The sequence below is a fragment of the Solanum verrucosum genome, unplaced genomic scaffold, assembly GCF_900185275.1.
Source record: "Solanum verrucosum unplaced genomic scaffold, falcon-dt-bn FXZP01000117.1, whole genome shotgun sequence".
Taxonomy (NCBI): domain Eukaryota; kingdom Viridiplantae; phylum Streptophyta; class Magnoliopsida; order Solanales; family Solanaceae; genus Solanum; species Solanum verrucosum.
In genome coordinates this window covers 2,320,857-2,339,948 of record NW_026020014.1, presented here as the reverse complement: position 1 = coordinate 2,339,948, position 19,092 = coordinate 2,320,857, and the positions used below count along the sequence as shown (strand labels likewise).

Genomic DNA, 19,092 nt, shown 5'->3' with positions numbered 1-19,092 from the left:
TAGGAACTTTTGCTTCATCATTTTGACAAAAGCCTAACCACACAAGCGAAGATGGATTTAAGTTACTCATCATATAATTATGATTTATGTTCTACCAAATTATTGTAGACTAGATATTTTGAATTTCTTTTGTTAAAAGAAATACATATGACTAAAATAATGTACCACAAAAGTAAAAAAAAATTAAAAATTTCATATTCCTTATTTGGTAGCAACCATAGAATTGAAATTCGAGTGGCAATTGGAGGAGTAAAATAAAGTAGAGATTGCAGCGACAGATCTGGAGAATGAGATGAGAATAGGGAAAGGCACTAGTAGCAGCACCACCAAGTTGGTCTTTCTTTGTGTGTCTCTCTTGGGAACCTTTCTCCTTGTAGATCTGCTCTGGGCTTCATCTTCTTCCTCGTCCTCCTTCAATTGGCCACTCCCACCATCCAATCTTCTCTTCTTTCCTAATAACACGCTACCGCTAACTAACAAAAAAGGAGATGCCGCTCCACAGAGGATTTTATCAGCTACCTTTGCCGATTTGCCTGCCCCACTATTGAACTGGGAGAAGATGGCAACATCACCTGTGCCTCGTCTCGATGGCGCTGCTCTACAGATCAACGACCTTCTTTTCGTCTTTGCTGGTTATGGAACCATTGATCATGTCAGTTATTCCTTTCTCCATCTCTCCTTTTTTTTTTTCCTCTTTCATATCAGGCAACGCCCTTTGATTTTTATTTTTCTATCAGGTTCACTCGCATGTCGATATTTACAATTTCACCGCCAACTCATGGGGAGGAACATTTGATATGCCCAAAGAAATGGCTCATTCACACTTGGGTATGGTAACGGATGGGAGATACATTTATGTTGTTACTGGACAATACGGTCCCCAGTGCCGGGGTCCTACTGCCCGCAATTTTGTTCTTGACACCAAAACCAAGCAATGGCAGGACTTGCCTCCTTTACCAGTCCCAAGGTACCACTTGTATAATTACTACCACTAATGGATGCTTCATTGTTTTTTTCTACTTATCCCAACCGGTAAATATTATCTTCTCTACCAACTTGTTTGTTGTCTGGAAGAATCATCAAACTGGGAACCTAGATTTTGGTTTTAAGTTTTAAAATCAGGAAATTGATTTTCAGATGACTTGTTGTATGTATTGCATGACTGGTGCCATTGCTACTTTAAACCATTTCTTTTGGAACACTTGGTACTAATTGCCGTTACTATGTTAAATTCTGTATGAATGTAAGATTATAACTACCTCAGATGGTTGTTCAGAAAATTGCTCGTATGTAAGAGAGGCCTGGTTCAGAAACTACCGTTTGCCTACATTATATTTGATTTCTGTAAACAGCTATTCTTCTTATTACCACTACTTTTGCTTGACAATGCACAGTGGAAAGAAACTATTGCCTGGTTCCTCAAAGTCCTTATTTTTCTTGATCTTTCCAAAGCTTCATGTTAAGTTTGAATTCTAAGTCACGGTGGAGTTTCTGCTACTTCTAGAAGGCGCAGTGACTGAACATACTAGATAGGACTACTGTATTATGTTTAAGTTTTATGTAAAATTGTAATATCCTTGTTAATGAGCTTGATTCTCAGGTATGCGCCTGCAACACAGCTCTGGAGAGGCAGGCTTCATGTAATGGGTGGGAGCAAAGAGAATCGGCATACCCCAGGATTAGAGCATTGGAGTATTGCTGTTAAAGATGGCAAAGCTTTAGAAACGGAGTGGCGGACTGAGATACCTATTCCTCGTGGTGGACCTCACAGGTATTTGGCCGATTTCATGCAAATATTATCTTAAGCATAATATAATATATGCAGTCGATTACACAAGGCACCCTCAGAAGGAAAAGGAGGGAAAGGGAAATCTTGATGGGCAGTGTGAAGGGTTCTTCTTAGAGAGAATGAATGTTACACCTGAAAACAACAATACTTTGGATAATACAATTTTTCAGCATAGAGCAGCTAATGAATAGTAACTGGGTTCTAGGAGCTCTAAATCCATAATGAGAATGAGTTTTTCCTACTATACTAATCTTTGTAAGGTGATGAGAACTTTGGCAGTTTAGTGATACTTTCTCTGCTTAGTTGGTTTGAAATTCACAACAGTGCAGTTACTTGTGGGATAACATGGGATAAGGAGGGAAGTTAAATGCCACATTTTCTTTTCTATTGAGGGAGATATTGTGCCCATTGTGATGTTGATAGTTTGTGTTGTTTTTGTTCTCCAGCTTATCCTTTCAGTTTTAACTAAATGATGCTTCTTTGTTGGAATTGGTATAAACTAGTCTGGTATTCTGGAGAACTCTTTCGTGTATCTAGCTGTTCTTGTCTTTTCTTTTTTTTTGATGAAATAAGAAGGATATCATTAGCAAAAAGCATCAAGAAGATGCGAGCATTACAAAGAGATTATCAGCTCCCAGGAAGGCAAAAAGGCTATCACAACTATCAACATACATCTATGGAGCTAATAAATTCTAGGAAAGATTCAACAGTAATTACAGAGGAGTGGTTTACCCAACTAAAAAGACTAATCAAACAACTAGCCTTAAGAGAGGAAATGGGAGTGGGATGCCATCAAAACATCTTTTGTTCCTTTCTATCTATAAACACCACAAAATACAAGCGGGAACCAAAGACCAGATTTTTTTGATGGACTTCCCTACTTTCCAGGAACTCCAACACACAAAAGCCTCTCTCAAAGTAAACCAACCTGTTCTTGTCTGGTTTTTGTTAGATGCTTGTGAGATACCCTTTTTGTGCTTTGAGCAGGAATAGATGTCTGCGAATCGTTAAGGCAGAGGAGGGGAATAGAGGAATAGAGGAGAAAAATATCTGTGCTGGGGTCTGTTAGAAGAGGAATAGGAATAGGATTTTTATTTCTCACGTGGAGATAAGTAACTGGATCTTCCTTGAACTTTCATGCAGGGCCTGTGTTGTGTTTGATGACCGACTTTATGTCCTTGGTGGTCAAGAGGGTGATTTTATGGCTAAACCTGGATCACCCATTTTCAAATGCTCACGTAGAAATGAGGTAATTGAACTGTGACTTGGCGGTTTTGTATACGTTGAGAAAATTTCATTAAGCAAAGTACCAAGGATGTACTATAAAAATACAAACAAGGGAATGTGACATTGCTGTTCCAGTTATATACCCAAAATTTCCTAAAAATCAAAATAGTGAGACTAATTTTATATCATGGTACTCGTGCACCAAAACTATAAGTTCTGTAGGCATCTTATATTTATAAAAGAAGAATAATTTTTCTTGACCTTCAAAGTATCTCTTGTTCCTCTTCAACCACTCTGTAAGTCGTATATTGGTTATTGAATTTTAAAACGTTGTGTTCCAATTAAGCTTTGGACATTAATAACTCCTTTTATGGGATTTGATTTTATTGTGTGTGAAAAAAAATTGGCCAGCATGTTTTTTTCTCATTTTGGGTGTCAACAGATAGTACCATTAGATGAAATTTGCCAAATGGAAGGTCATTTTTGCTTTTTTGGCATACTTTTACTTAAAGAAAGAAGACATTATTTTACTTTAATGTCGTTTTGGCTTAATATGACTATGGAGCCTGACTTTACAGGTTGTATATGATGATGTTTACATGTTAGATGATGATATGACATGGAAAGTGTTGCCTCCCATGCCAAAGCCAGATTCCCATATAGAGTTTGCGTGGGCTATTGTCAACAGGTCTCTTGTGATTGTTGGAGGAACTACTGAGAAGCACCCAAATACCAAAAAGATGACCCTCGTTGGAGAAATACTCCAATTTCAATTCGATACACAGGTATTGTTTCTAATCTTCAACAAACTAATGGTGTTCACTTTGTCTTAGATTTAGTGCTGACTTGTAGCCTGGCGCTTTCATCAGTTTTTAGCTTAGTAGACACATCAAACTGCGTGATTTGCTTAGGCTTATCCGTTCAATTTGAATTTATGTTCACTCTTTACAAAAGGTACACAAAGGATCTAGAATGTCTTATTAGGATCTTGTTGCTACCTACCCCACCAGTCTTCTATAGGTCTATTGGAGGGCATCTGTTCAAAATGTGGTGTAGCAGTTAAAAATCATACTTTAGCCCTTTCTTTCCTCGGGATAGACTTGTAGCTCATCAAAGATATGCCTGAATGTGGCTTCCAATTCCACATTTCTTTCTCACATAGAATCCACTTTATAATTGTGTCAGGTCAAAAGTGGAGGTAATTTAAGATAGTTCTTACGAGCTTGTTTTTGATCCAATGCAGACATGGAAAGTTTTAGGCAAACTTCCTTACCGTGTTAAAACAACTCTTGTTGGATTCTGGAACGGATGGCTGTACTTCACATCAGGACAAAGAGACAAAGGACCAGATGATCCATCACCAAGGAAGGTCATTGGAGAGATGTGGAGAACTAAACTAAAGTTGTTGTGAGCTCATAGTTTTACCTAAAATTCTGCCAAATATAGAAATGTTATAGTGTAAATTAATGCAAGTTTTGTTTGATTGTTTGTTATTCTTCTCTTTTTTCTTTCTTTCCATGCAATTTATTTTGGTCCAGCCTCATTTAGGGAACAAATTACCTAGTGGAGAGTGTGCTTTTAGATTCAATTTTAGGGTTGCAAGTAACTGAAGAAATGCTTTACTCTTCAATTCATTTTTTTCCCCTTCCGACATTGATAATATATTTTTATAATAATAAATAATTATCCCTTTTTACTTGTTATTCGTCTGTTTGATTTTTGAAACTTGAAAGTGACTTAGCAAAGAAATAAGAGTCGCAAGGAGATGTTTATCAAGTACAGATATATAGTTTACACTTGAACTGATTTCTAAGTTGACAATTCAAAATACATGAATATGAATATGGAGATGCCTAATTTACGAGCATTAAGCAATTAAATTTATAGTTTTACTTTCTCGAATTCACTTCAGTCTTGTTTCTAACTTAGGCTTTGTAAAATTTTCAAACTAGACCACATTTCAATTCATTGTAATTGAAGGACTGTCTTCCAACTTCCAAAATTAAACTTATTTTTACCTTCTTTCTTACTATTCTAAGAATATTTGTTACTATAAGAAAATGCTCCAAGTTATGATATTTCAATCAAGGAAAAGATAATTAACAAATATAGGAAGACATAGAGGAATGGCTTCGTATCCTTAGTCCTAGGTAAGGTGGGATTCTTGGTCTTAAATGGAAAAGTCCGACAACACATGCTTGGTAAGCATTTATTCTTCATTCTTTACGGATCTTTCTTTGGAAACTAAAAAGTTATGCCAAAGGTAGGCCCATATAAAATCGAACCGAAAATCAAATTAAATGAAATAAAATAATTCGACTAATGGTTTGGTTTGGTATTGATAAAAAAAATCCGATTATATTTGGGTTGATTTGGTTTTAACATAAAAAAAGTCAATCCGAGATCAAACCAACCCCACATTATATATATATAATTTTTAAATTTTATTTTATACATAAAAGTATGATATAATTTCTAAATATTACTTATATGTTTTCATAATTTTTATCTTTTAACATAATTTTTCAAATTTTTAGAGACTTAATTTTAAATGGTCCAATAAAGGTTATAATTTCTTAGATATTAGCAGCTCTAATAAAGCTCAACTCAAAATCAAATCAATACTAATGCTAATAAAAAAAAATTAATTCAATACTAAGAATGACAATAATGTTGAATATTTGTTCTTTAGTTTTACATTGGTTAAGACATTTAAAATACATAACCAAATTTTAATTTTTCTTTAATGTTTAATCTTGTAATTAATACTTATTAGACTTATTTTAGCATGATTTAGTACTTTTAAATTATGATCATTTTCATTATGACTTATCAATTTGCAATATTTATTTTATACGATTTCATTATTATTTTTTATTGAATATTTTAGTTTCATCACTCATCTCATATTTTTTGTTATTTTCTAAAGAACACCTCATATTGTTGTATTTTGATTGGACTAAAGAAATATTTGGAGCACAAATTAATTAGCATAAATTATAGGAACCACATATTATAAGTACTAAATAACATCATATCCCTTCTAGTTTTCTTTTTACCAAAAATCCCTTAAAAATGTTGTTTGCGGGATACATAACATTGTGGACGGGATACATACAGTTTGATACATTCTAGTTAGAGCTGTCAAAATGTGCCAGCCCAGCCCTACCCCAACCATGCCTCGCGGGCCAAAGAATTTGATAGGCTGGGGCGGGCCGGCCCTTCATTTCAAAGGGCTGTAAAATGGTCAACCCGGCCCAACCCCAAAAGGGTCAAGAGCTGGGGCGGGCTGGCCCTTTTTTTTTATGTCAAATCAATGTCATAAACAGTAACATTGTTTCAATAGTTCTAAATAAAATCTAGCAATAAATATTTAAAGAAAAAAAATAATATCTGAAAAACAAACTAGTAAACTAAAGAACACTTCTGATTAAAACTATAGTTAGCAATATATAATTACTTAAAATATTTTTTTAAATGTAATCAAGAAACTAATTAATTGTTCAAGCCATAAAACATTCTATCACATATAATATAAATAGTGTTTACTATCCAAGTCTTATATTCAAAACTAAATAATAAAGAAATTCATGAGGTAAGCTCCTTAGAAAAACTCCACAAACACTTACTTAGGTTTTCTAGTTTTTTATTCTTATTTTTTTAATATTTATTTTAATTAAAATTAAATAATTTGGCCCATGGGCCGACCCCGGCCCGGCCCCGATCAAGCCTCAAGGGCTAAGGGCCTAAAAGGGTTGGGCTTATAAGCCTCGATTTTAAACGGGCTTGTAAAATACTATCCCAACCCTACCCCAATAACGGGTTGGGTCGGGCCAGCCCCATGGGTTAATCCCTTTTTGACGGCTCTAATTCCAATTAATAGTTGTTGCGTTTCAGAAGGAAATAATAATGTAGATTTGATTTAATAACTATAAATCCCATAATTCACGCCTGAAAGATTGTAAACCTTCAATTCCATTACGTAATTGATTGATAAATTCAAATTTCAAATTAGAGCTCCTTTAGCTAACCAAATTTATCGTGATAAAGTGGATCTACATTCTAAGAACTCCAAAAAAAAACTTTAGACGATGAATATCACAATTTTGTTACGGCATTCTGGAATTTGGGTAAGCGATGTTAATTATGAAGGTTACAAGGTTGATGGAATTGTCGTTGGAGAATCAATTTAATTTATGAATTTGAAAGCGTTGATTTTAGTAGAGTTGGAGATCAACAGTGTTAGAAAAGATATTAAAATTTGATATATCGTAGACGGAAACACATGTCCATTGAAAATCAGGAACGACATGGGTGTGAAACTTTATTTGGAAGTAAGAAGAAATGAGCGTGGAATCGGAATGTATCCGTTACGTATTGATACAACTGAGAAAATGGTTGGGGAGATACATAACTTTGATTGGTCATCCGGGGAAATCATATGCGTGGAAGGTACAAAAAGAGATATTGAAGCTTTTGCTCCGGTCAAATCGAGAATTTGTGATTTAGATTATATTCCAGAATTGAATGCTACAAATTACATAATTGATTCCAATAGTACTAATGTGAAGACGGGCCAGTTGTATAAGGATAAAGGAACACTCATCGATGTAATGGTGAAATATAAAATAAAGAACAACTTCAATTTTAGAGTGAAAAGATCGGATAAAAAAAGGTATTGGACTATTTTAGCTCTAATTTGATTTGTTTTTCTTCAGTTTATGCATATAATTAGTACAATTCTAGTTTCTATTGCGTTTGATACATTAGTCTAATTAGTATATGTATTGTATTGATAAGTTCGTTGGTGTTTGATGATTTAAACAAATTGGTAAGTATTATGATTGTTATTATTGACAATTGATTTAGGTGTGTATTGATAAACTTTATTATGTGATGCATAATAAATTTGTATTCAAATTGTTGTGTGCTTTATTATGACAGATACATTAGTTGTGGAAAACTTTAACAGTGCTTTTGTTATATGACTTAATCTAATGAAAAAATTTGTACAACTATGTGTTAGTTTGCTTCAGTGATGAATGTGGGTGGACTTTAAGGTCTTCGTGCAGAAAGAAATCTGATGTATTCAAAGTGAGGTACTTTAACAGTGAACATACGTGTCCGATGTGGGATAGGATACTTACAAAAGTACAAGCAACAGTTGGATTTATTAGTGGTGTGACTGCCCCCAAGTTGTTTAATCATAAACGAATTCATACGCCGCAAGATGTAATTGAAGATATTCGAGCAATATATGGGGTTGAAATATCATACCAGCAAACATGGCGTGCTAAGGAACGTGCACTGAAAATGTTAAAGGGTAAACCATCAGAAGGATATAAGCAAATGCCAAAATACATATGGATGCTAAATAATGTGTATCCAAATTCATATATAAGAATGCAAAAGATGTAAAATAATCAATTCATGTATCTTTTCATAGCACTGAGGCCATTGATAAGAGAGTTGGACTATTGCAGACCAGCAGTTGTAGTGGATGTTGCACATCTTGGCGGGGATTATAAAGGTACTTTTCTATCAGCGAGCACACTCGATGGTACAGGTATGACTATTGTAATACTGATGTAATTTTGAAATTTGTTTCAGTGTATAATCACTGTATCTTAGTGTAACAGTTATGTATCGTATAGTTAAATGTGTGTTGCTTTGTAAATAGGCTGCATATTGTCGTTGGCATATGGTGTTGTAGACACTGAAAATGACTGTTCGTGGACATAGTTCTTCGAACAATTCAAAAATGCAGTTGGCGAGCGTAAAAACATGTGTATTGTATCAGATAGAAATGAAAGTATTATGAAAGTGTAAGCATTATGTTCCCAAATGTACCTCATTGTGCATGCATATGACATCTTTGGAAGAATGTATATTCAAACTTCAAAAAGAGTAAAACCACACTAAGTGATATATTTTACTCAATGGCAAAGGCATACAGAAATGAAGATTTTGATAAATTAATGGCTAAAGTGGTGAAAGTTGATCATAGGGTGAAGAATTACCTTAAGGATGCTAGGTCTGAGAAGTGGTCAATAGTTCATTTAATAGTAAACAAAGGTAGAATGATGACTTCGAACATCGCAGAGTGTATAAATGGTTGTCTTGTTGATGCATGTCGGTTAACTATAATAGACTTCTTGGAGGAAGCTAGACTTCTATTTGGTAGTTGAAACTGTAAAAATAGAGAAATAGCGTCATATACAAAGGACACATTGGGCCGAAGATTTGAGGAGGTATTGATTGTAAATGCATCTAAGAGTTCAAAGATGAAGATATTTATCAATATCCCTATCTTTCTGTTTGATGTATCAAAAGCTCTGATGATTTCACTGATTTGCATTGTTTGAGAAATGATATGTAAGTTATATTATGTAATATATTAGTAAATTCTAATTATTTTCAGGTTGTTCCATCGTCTGAATATATTTTTTCAGTTTATGAAGCCGGAAGAAGATACATTGTATGCCTTGAGCGGAAAATATGTACGTGTGGAAGATTTCAACATGATGAGATACCTTGCGAACACGCAATTGCAGATTTGAAACACAAGAATGTTACGGATATGCATTCATATTGCTCTGATTACTACAAGCCGGATGCATTAGAAAAAACCTACGAGGTTGCAATGGTTCCAATGCCAGATAAGAAGGATTAGACCATTCCAGACTATGTTTTAGATGAAATTGTCTTGCCACCTAGGTGCAGAAGATTGGCTGGACGACCAAGGAATTGAAGAAAGAAAAATGCGGATGAGAAGATAATAGTGAACAAACATTCTTGCGGGCGATGTGGACAAGAAGGTCACAACAAGAGGACTTGTACTTTCTTCCCAAAAGAGAATTGAAATAATATTTTAAAATAAGATATTCGTGTTCGTGGTTAATAAATTACAATTATATGTATTTTTCTCTTTAGTATTTGGATTAAATAAAGTGTATTGTTTAAACAATTTATTTTGTTGTTCAACTAAATGCATTTGTTCATAACAGTGTGTCAATCTTATATTAAATATAAAATTATTCTTGCACTGAATGTATAAACTGTGAGAAAAATTATTGTGTAAATGAATGAAATATTGGTTCAATACCATGATAATGATTTAAACAAAATTAAGTGTCCCAAAATTTACTTTTGCAAACGTGTAGTATATGTATCATATATATCACATTATGTTGTATCATGTACACTGAAGACTATTAATGAAGCACACATTAAAACTCTTAAAACTGTATTTGATATAGTTATAATTTTGATATATTTTACCTTAGCAGTGTTGCAGTTCAATTTAATAGTTTGTTGTGTTATGTTTGTTGATTAACATGATGTATCATACACATTCGTATAATTCAAGTGGCTTATACATAAATGTACTTGATATATGTGAATAAAATTCATGCATAATATACATTACGACTTATGTATCATATACATCATTTCGTAAATAAACTATCAGATTACTTAAAGTCAAACAGTGATGATTGTGGGGCTTAACGTTATAAAGCAACAAATGTATCTAAAGCAATATAGTGAAAACACATAATTTTAATAAATAACAAAATATTGTACTAAGTTTTTAGAGAAACACATAAAAAAAGTGAATTTGTCTTCAAAACAAAACAACATGAAAAATTGTTCATGCAATCCCTATTAAGTACTAATCTATGTTAACGAAATCTTGTTCAGTTGGTGTTGTGAATTGACCCTTAGGCTTTGGTGGATCGTCATTCTCACTTATGTATCCACCCTTGAACTTGTTGCAGCTGTATCTCCACAACAATGCTGCATATCGATTGCGAAGATAATTTGCTAGATGGCCATCAGTATCAGGTGGTATAACAAGTTGGTCACTCAAAAACTCTGCAAATGTAGCTACATATAACCCGCAGTCCCTACAACAAAATGCAGAATAAAAATTTGTAAAAAAAACGTACACATATAATTGTAGTCAAGAATTTAAATACTTATATGCTATCATCTTCTTGTTGCATGATGCCTTGAACGTATTCAATATTGAAAGGAATATGTGATTCCAAAAGTGTACCAGTTTGTTTGTCCTTATATGCATCAAGTTCTGGCCAGATTGTCCGCTCAGTTTTTTCAAAGAAACCACTGTCAAGAAGATAAGAAGGTAGCATCCTTGACAACTTTTTTATCTCCTCATAATGTACTTGTTTCCTTATGCCTATAGAAGAGTCATACACGCGTATCAACCTCCGATTAAATTCAACAACAGCTAACATCCAATGGAACTGTCCATCACAATTAACCAGAATGTAAACATCGTCCATAAGATGCCATGATAATGAAGCTGGTATTGAAAATCCTTTCATGACGTTGGTTATTAACCTCTCATGTACAGATACAGCTACCGCACGATCAATGTGTTCCTGGGTACTAATATCATCATCAGCCATATTGTTATAATACCTTTCATGGGTATTGTTGATATGTGAACTGAACAAACAATTAACTGTTGTGTATCTGTATTGATTCATGCTGTGAAGTTTTGATTTTTTACGAAGGTAGTTAAAAACAACATCGATGTGCTACACAAAACATTATAAACATAATTATACATTTAAAAAGAAAAATAATGAAAATAAAATGTTAGATATTGAATTAATATTTATATAACACCTATTAAATAAGTTTATCATATACATCAATATAACTATATATGATACATTTTCATTTAATGTAGCAGCAACATGAAATTTACATATACATGTCATATTTACCTGATCAATCCAATAATTTTTAGGCTGTGACATGGCATAGAACCAATTTTTATTGGACGGATATGCAACAACATAATCCATCATTTCAAAACCCAATGAAGAGGCTTTTGCTCTGTACCTATCCTCTGTTGGTTTCCTGTTTTATAAAGTGTAAAGAAAAGATGTTATTTAAAAGTACAACAAGATTTGTAATTTCAAAATTGAACAAATGTAGTAAAACGTATAAAACTTACTTTTTGACATGTGTTTTGAGAAGACATGTAGTAACCCACTCAATAAATTCATCAATCAGATATGACGGGGCTTGGTTTGTGATCTCACAACCTTCAAATGAAAAATTTGAACGAGAATTACATCCTCTTTGACATCTTTTACTTTTTCACTTGACCCAGATGAAGTCAAATAAGGAGATTTGCAAATTTTTGAAGGCATCCTGATACGTGCAAGAGGAGTATTTGTATCGCTTCGGACAACAATCTCTGTGATTGAAATATCAGTAGGTAATTGACTGTCCGAAAGCAAACTTTGGTTGTTGGTTAGCTCTTGTGGATTTGCCGCACTAACTGGTTTAACAAGAATATGCAATCTTCTTAGATTAACAATAAGTGTATGCATGACTTCTCGAGTTTCAGATGATATTATACCAGAGTAGAATCCTATATGATTCAAATTGATAATTAAATAAAATTTGATAAATCATATGATATATAAATGATACATAAAGCATAAAATCGATGTATCAAATGTAGCAGTATCTGGCATAGACTGATTAGTGTTACGTTGAACTTTATATGAATCATCTTCGTTCATTGTTTCTTCGAAGAACTGTTGAGGCATTTGTGTTGTTGGATCATCCTGAATAACAACATATTGTACAATTTAAGATACATTAAAAAACATATGTAGCATATACAAATAACTGTTAATGTATCAAGACATATTATATATAGTAGACAATCAATTTTATTTAGGTACACTGATATGTATCTTGCAATGGAATGTATCATATAAACATATAATTAAAAATGTAAAGTATCGTACACACAAAATTTTTGATGTAAACAAATCACACAAATAAACTGCAATGAATCATAATCACACTGATATGTATCTTGTAATGGAATGTATCATAGACACACATAATTAAAAATGTAAAGTATCATACACACAAAAATTGTATGTATCATAATCACACAAGTAAACTGCAATGTATTATAATGGCACATTTTGATGTATCACTACAAAGTTGATGTATACTAATAATCAATTTACGATGACAATAGTACCTTCTTATGCTCAGTTGCTTCTGGAGTATGATGAACATTTGCATCTGATGATTGAAGTTCTGAAACTTCCTTCATTTCTTGATGATTCTTCAATGTATCTTCAATTTGTATTTTTTTAAACAAGTTTTTTTCAAACAAAATATGTTACTAATAAATTGTTTAATTAGATATCCGCAATGAATAAAGTAAAATAAACCTGATCTTCAACATCAAAATCAGATACATCAATGTCTTGGTCATTAATGGCAAAATCCATCTGTATCAGTGAGGTTGGTTGTTGATCAAACTTGGAGGTACTTGTTTGATATTCATCATTGCCTTTTTTATCGAAAACTTCAACAATGCACGACGTAGACTTGCTGCCCAAATTCTTCATGAATTAATTTTTTAACAAAATGAGCTATGAAAGTTAAAACACACAAACAAAACAGATATACAACACAATACCTTTGGTTGTTTGTCGTCCTCCCTATTCCTTGAATTCATCATCTTAGAGTGGTTTGCCTTTATCAAATTCACAAGATACTCAAATTTACTGTCAATCTATTCAAAAAAAATTAACATTCAATTTTATATTTATGAATAAGCAAAAAAATATAAATTAATATCATTACTTACGTATTCCTTCATATGTTGTTTCAGTTCTTCAATATTGGGATATACAGACTTATCTTTTTGGACTTGTGGAGATACATGGGCAAAAGATACATTAGCAGGTGGGTAGGTACTTCATCCGACATTGAGAATGACTGGTTTAATTGTGGCCTTAACTGCTCTGACAATTCAGGTTCCGACACCTTTATTTTAGGTGTATCAATTTTCTTTCTCCTTTTGGTGGTGGTGGAGATGATGTACCAGACACACGTGATGATTTTCTCAATAAATGATCAGGAGGGCTTGTTGAGAAATCCTCAAAACCTGAAGTGGAATTCCTTGTTTGCACTTTGTTTGGCAGCACTGCTGTTGTGGATGGTTCAGGAGTATGAGCATCTTGAATATCGGGTAAATCAAGGGCCTCAACTTCATCTTGTGTTGGTACAATGTTTGAACATGCATTCTGTATTTTAAAATGGTTGAATGTTATACTATCATACAAAAATTGTTATTTACAAAAAAAATTAGAAAGCTTATTGAAAAACAGATAATTGCAAATTTAAAAGTAATGTTACCTCGGAGAAAATGTTGGACATATAATTTTCATATTTTGGCTTTAAAGCCACGGCAGTCCAATTACAAATCCTGGGAATACCATTCGCTACTTTAACAACAATAACTGGATTTAAACTAGATGCATATTCATAAGTCCATACATTGAGTGCATAAGGCATACCAAATAAGCGATACATTTGTTTGCTTTGGTTGAAGTCTTGCCTGAGTGATGTAATTAGCTTATCGAATGAAGTATAAGATTGCCATCTGAACGGTGTCCTGTGTGGTATTCCAATTATCCATTATAAAACATTGTATCAAGCGACTCTTGGTTATACCTGCAGTTGAATCAGGGAAATACCTTTGTAGTAATCGGCTCAGAGTGGATTTTGGATATGAAAAATTTGCCACATTTCCTTTGCATTTAAGGCCAGTTACAATGGTAAATTCCTTTTATACCAAACTGCAATACAGTCCCGTTAGCATGTCAAACATGCAATACATCTTTGTTATCATGTTGCACCTCTAACAACAACAAGCACTTAGTAATCTGGCCCTGGAAATTACATTTCGGAATGTTCAAATATGGTCCAAAGATTGTATTCTTGAACATTTCAACGCCTTCTTCATTTGTGGACTTTTTTATTTCATTCACAAAATCAAAATTCAACGTTGCTCCAAATCTCAATGGATGTGCTGGTATTTTTTTGATAACATAATTCATGCCCTGTTTATACAAAAATATATATATATATATATATAATTGTACTTGTCTAATCTCAAACAAATGATGTAATTAAGAGAGAATGATACATTGAAGATAATCTGTAAATTCAGTAAATACATTATAGTTTTATAATGATATCATATCAAACACGTCGTCAAATACATAAAATACATGAGTAATTAACATCAGCCCAACCAACAAAATACATGAATTATTTTCAAGAACAAACTGTAAATGACACTAATAATATACTATTTTTTAAGGAATTATATGAATGTATCAGATACATCATATACATGAACAAACAAAATCATGAACTCATACACCTTGAAATGCATAAGATACATGAGTAATTAACATCAGCCCAACCAACCAAATACTTGAATTATTTTAAGGAACAAACTATAAAGAACGCTAACAGTATATTGTACATGAATTTCAATACATATATGTATCAGGCATTCATTTTTTAAGGAATTATATGAATGTATCAGATACATCATATGCATTAACAAACAAAATCATGAACTGATACACCTTCAAAACTGTACAACACATGATGTTTTTATTGAATTTGAAATTAACATGATTGAAGATACATGAATGATAAAATTAGTGAATTTGTCTTCATTGTTAAATGACTCTTAATTCGATTTCACAAACCACATGCATCAATGTAAAACTAGGGTATTAATGTATCAGCAAAACACTAATTAACCGATTACAAATCGATATTGTTCTAACATACTATGAAAACATTGAATTGATAAGTAATGTATCTTCAGTGTAATTGAATTTTAACAATTTCAGTCCAAACACAACCAACACCATAACAAAACTATAAAAATATAAAAGTTTGTTTAAACACATACCTTAGGAAGTGTGGGTCTGGAAACAACATATGTCACTTTTCTTCCTTTTTTTGGGAGGGTTTCTCCAACCTTTTTTTTGGTTTGACAACAATCTTGTCCTTCATTGCTAATGGGTCATGCAATCGCTTAGATTTGTTCTTAGCCAATTTTTCATCACCAGAAACACCAACACTATCAGATAGACCCTGTTCCATATGTATCAGTAAAAAGTACGAAGAAGACAACAATGGAGAAACTTAGAAATCGGTATAGTTGAGGATACTCTTACTGAAAATCAAATTGATTTGAAATTTGTTAAGAAGTGGAGAGATTTTAGGGATGGAATGGAAGAGTTTAATTGTTAATGGGAAATGTGTGTGCTGGGTGAAAAAAATGAGTGAAATTTGTAATGGGAAACGTGAGTATTGGCTATAAAAAAGGTGGGATTTTACAGATTTTATTAATTGGGAGAAATAAGGGATTTTTAAATTTTTTGAAATAAGTAGGGATAAATGGATATTAAGGTAAGTAAAAGAGTGTAGTTAAATAATTTGTCCAATTAATTATATGTTTCTAGAGCCGTCAAAATGGGCTTAGCCCATGAGGCCGGCCCAACCCAACTCGTTATTGGGGTAATGTTGGGATAGAATTTTTCAAGCCCATTTAAAACTAGGGCTTATAAGTCCGGCCTCCCTGTAGGTCGAGACTCCTTTTAAGTCGCCCTCTCCCCGTCCATAACCTGTCTTTTGAAAGCCGTCATCCTGGATTTTCTTTCCGTATGCCGGGGAAAGTACCTCACCCCCACCTTTCTACATTTATTATTATATATAATTTCCTTGGGTCTCTGTAAAACAGAATGAAAAGCCTGGGTGGAAGCACAAGCAAAATTAGAGAGAAAAAGTCGAAAAGATCCATAATAACCCTTGACCCTGGAGGCTTGATCAGGGTCGGCCCATGGGCCAAAACTTTTTATTTAAGGGTAACTTACAAAAATCTCACTAGTATATAATCTAATTACTTAAATACACGCTATGTTGTAGTATTATGAATCTTACCAGATTTTGGTACGTCCAGATACATGTATCTCAGCATCTATGGACTCAAAATTAGGTTAATCTATTCTATCCAAGTAGATTCGAATGTATCTAGGATACATAAATAAATCTCGCGCCCTCGCCTCCCTCCAATTTTGCTTTTCACTCACTTTTCTCGCTCACGTATCTGATATGCGAGATACATGTTAATTACATTAGACTTTTTGTTAGTGTTATTAAAACAACACTATTGTTTGCCATATTTGATTTGAAAATTTTCTTGATGTTATAGAATAATAAGTTTAAAAAGAAAAAAAATGAAAAAAAGGGCTAGCCCGCCCCAGCCCTCAGTCCTTCTAGGGTTGGGTTGGGTTGAGCATTTTCAGGCCCTTCTGAATGAAGGCCCCCCACCCTAGCCCTTCAAATTCCTTGACCCCGCGAGGCTTGGGTCGGGTAGGGCTGGGCCGGCCCTTTTTGACAGCTCTATATGTTTGTATGAATACTTTACTGAAAAAATCCAAAAACCCGAAAAGATTTGAGGTTTATAGTTTGGTTTGATTTAAAAATTCGATACAAATGGTTTGATTTGGTATTTGAAAACTAAAAAAAAAACTAATTTTATAAGTTTGATTTGATTTATAAATTTAAATATTTGACACAAATAGTTTGATTTGATATTTTTTTAAAAATGAACGAACCAGGTCATGTACACCCCTAGCCAAAGGTATAATGATGGAGTATAATAGACAAATTAATTAGGCCTAATACGTGGCTAGCTCCTTAAATTTGTCACCATATTTTATTAAAGTATTTAAATTAACTCATGAATCCACAATTTCTAATAAAATATTTCAGTAATACACTTCCGATTCAATTTTTAAGTTTGTATTTTCATTTGTATATTGGGTAATTAAGCTAAGATTTTGTTTATGAAAGTACAATACTTTTAGCACAAGTTATCAATCGTGACAATAGTTTGACTAATTATCAAACGTCAAAGACGACGCTAGGATTTCTTGAAGGGTTTTGATTTTTTTTAAATGATAATAATTGAGTTCTAAATTTAATAATTATACATATTTAATGAGTTTAGTAATAAATAGAATCCTTTGAGTTTGACTTGACTCTATAGGTGTGTTTGGTATGAAAGAAAATGTTTTCCTAGAAAATATTTTCTTGGAAAACAAAATTTCTAACTTACTTTCTCATATTTAGTTAGTGAGTAGAAAATATTTTCTGGAAAATATTTTTTAATGTTTGGTTGGTCAATGAAAAATATTTTCCAGAAACTATCTTTTATTTTTGGTTTGAGACTAGAAAATACTCTTTTGAAAAATTATTTCAGATTCAAAAATTAACCCCAATAATTGATCTAGGACCTGACCTTGACACTCGAACTAGGACAAGACCCTGATTATCGTTTCAGAATTCGACCCTGAGATCTGATGCAGGTCCTGACACAAAAAAAATAATTCAAAAACAATTTTTTTTTTTAAAAAATAAATTGATGGGGGCGGCGGTAGGGGGGAAAGGTGGAGGTGGCATAAAAATGAAAATTCTTAAATTTGAAATATTTTCAAAAACATTTTTTAAAAATAAAATAAAAATTGATAGGAATAGCCTGGGTGGGGATGCACCGGGGAGGGGGTGTAAAAGATGAAAAGTTTGATTTCCAAAAACATTTTTTAATGAGGATGGCCGGGGGGGGGGGGGGGGTATCGTAAAAAATGATTTTTTTTTTTTAAATTTGAAATATTTTCCAATTTATTTTTTTGACATGAGTGGCGTGAGTAGGGATGGGGTCGGGATGAAGGATTGCGTAAAAAATGATTTCTTTTTATTAAAATTTGAAATATTTTTTTAAAATATTTTTTTTAAAAATAATTGACGGGGTTGGCCTTGGTGTGCGTGGGAGGAGGTGGGGGGAGGCTTGGCGTAAAAAATGAAAATTTTAAATTTGAAATATTTTTCAAAAACATTTTTTAAAAAAAAAGTTGACTGGGGAGAGTGTCAGGGTATGTGGTGGATTAAAAAAATGAATATTTAAAAATTTAAAATATTTTTCCAAAACAATTTTTTAATTGTGAGGGAAGGGGGTAGGGGTTTGGTGAAGTAATTTTTTTTTTTAAATTTGAAACAATTTTCAAAAATATTTTTTAAATTTTTTTATTTCTTTTTTTTATTTGCGGGGAGGGGGGTGGGGAGGCTGGGCTTGGTTTGGGATAGGGGTAAAAATATATTTCAAATTAAAAAATTAAAATAAAAAATAAAAA

At 32.9% G+C, this 19,092-nt stretch overlaps 2 protein-coding genes and 1 pseudogene across 2 annotated transcripts; 2 read left to right on the top strand and 1 right to left on the bottom strand.

Annotated features, from left to right (window-relative positions):
- The first annotated feature begins 112 nt into the window (after positions 1 to 112).
- Positions 113 to 4,508, top strand: LOC125820739 (kelch repeat-containing protein At3g27220-like). The gene is made up of 6 exons (XM_049500163.1): positions 113 to 652; positions 738 to 967; positions 1,601 to 1,771; positions 2,933 to 3,038; positions 3,595 to 3,801; positions 4,260 to 4,508. Exons 1-6 carry the CDS (start codon positions 293 to 295, stop codon positions 4,425 to 4,427), a joined length of 1,242 nt encoding a protein of 413 aa, XP_049356120.1. The 5' UTR covers positions 113 to 292; the 3' UTR covers positions 4,428 to 4,508.
- Positions 4,509 to 7,107: 2,599 nt separating this feature from the next.
- On the top strand, positions 7,108 to 8,758 carry LOC125820850 (uncharacterized; annotated as a pseudogene).
- Positions 8,759 to 10,688: 1,930 nt separating this feature from the next.
- On the bottom strand, positions 10,689 to 11,856 carry LOC125820849 (uncharacterized). Its single transcript, XM_049500285.1, has 3 exons — positions 11,773 to 11,856; positions 11,000 to 11,580; positions 10,689 to 10,923 (listed from the first exon to the last, which is right to left on the bottom strand). Exons 1-3 carry the CDS (start codon positions 11,854 to 11,856, stop codon positions 10,689 to 10,691), a joined length of 900 nt encoding a protein of 299 aa, XP_049356242.1.
- Positions 11,857 to 19,092: the final 7,236 nt, after the last annotated feature.

Coding starts and splice junctions, on each gene's coding strand:
- LOC125820739 (XM_049500163.1), top strand. CDS start 293: ATGAGAATAGGGAAAGGCACTAGTAGCAGCACCACCAAGTTGGTCTTT. Junction 1,772..2,932: donor CCTCGTGGTGGACCTCACAG/GTATTTGGCCGA, acceptor ACTTTCATGCAG/GGCCTGTGTTGTGTTTGATG. Junction 3,039..3,594: donor AATGCTCACGTAGAAATGAG/GTAATTGAACTG, acceptor CTGACTTTACAG/GTTGTATATGATGATGTTTA.
- LOC125820849 (XM_049500285.1), bottom strand. CDS start 11,856: ATGATGGATTATGTTGTTGCATATCCGTCCAATAAAAATTGGTTCTAT. Junction 11,581..11,772: donor AAAATTATTGGATTGATCAG/GTAAATATGACA, acceptor TGTTTTGTGTAG/CACATCGATGTTGTTTTTAA. Junction 10,924..10,999: donor CAACAAGAAGATGATAGCAT/ATAAGTATTTAA, acceptor ATTTTGTTGTAG/GGACTGCGGGTTATATGTAG.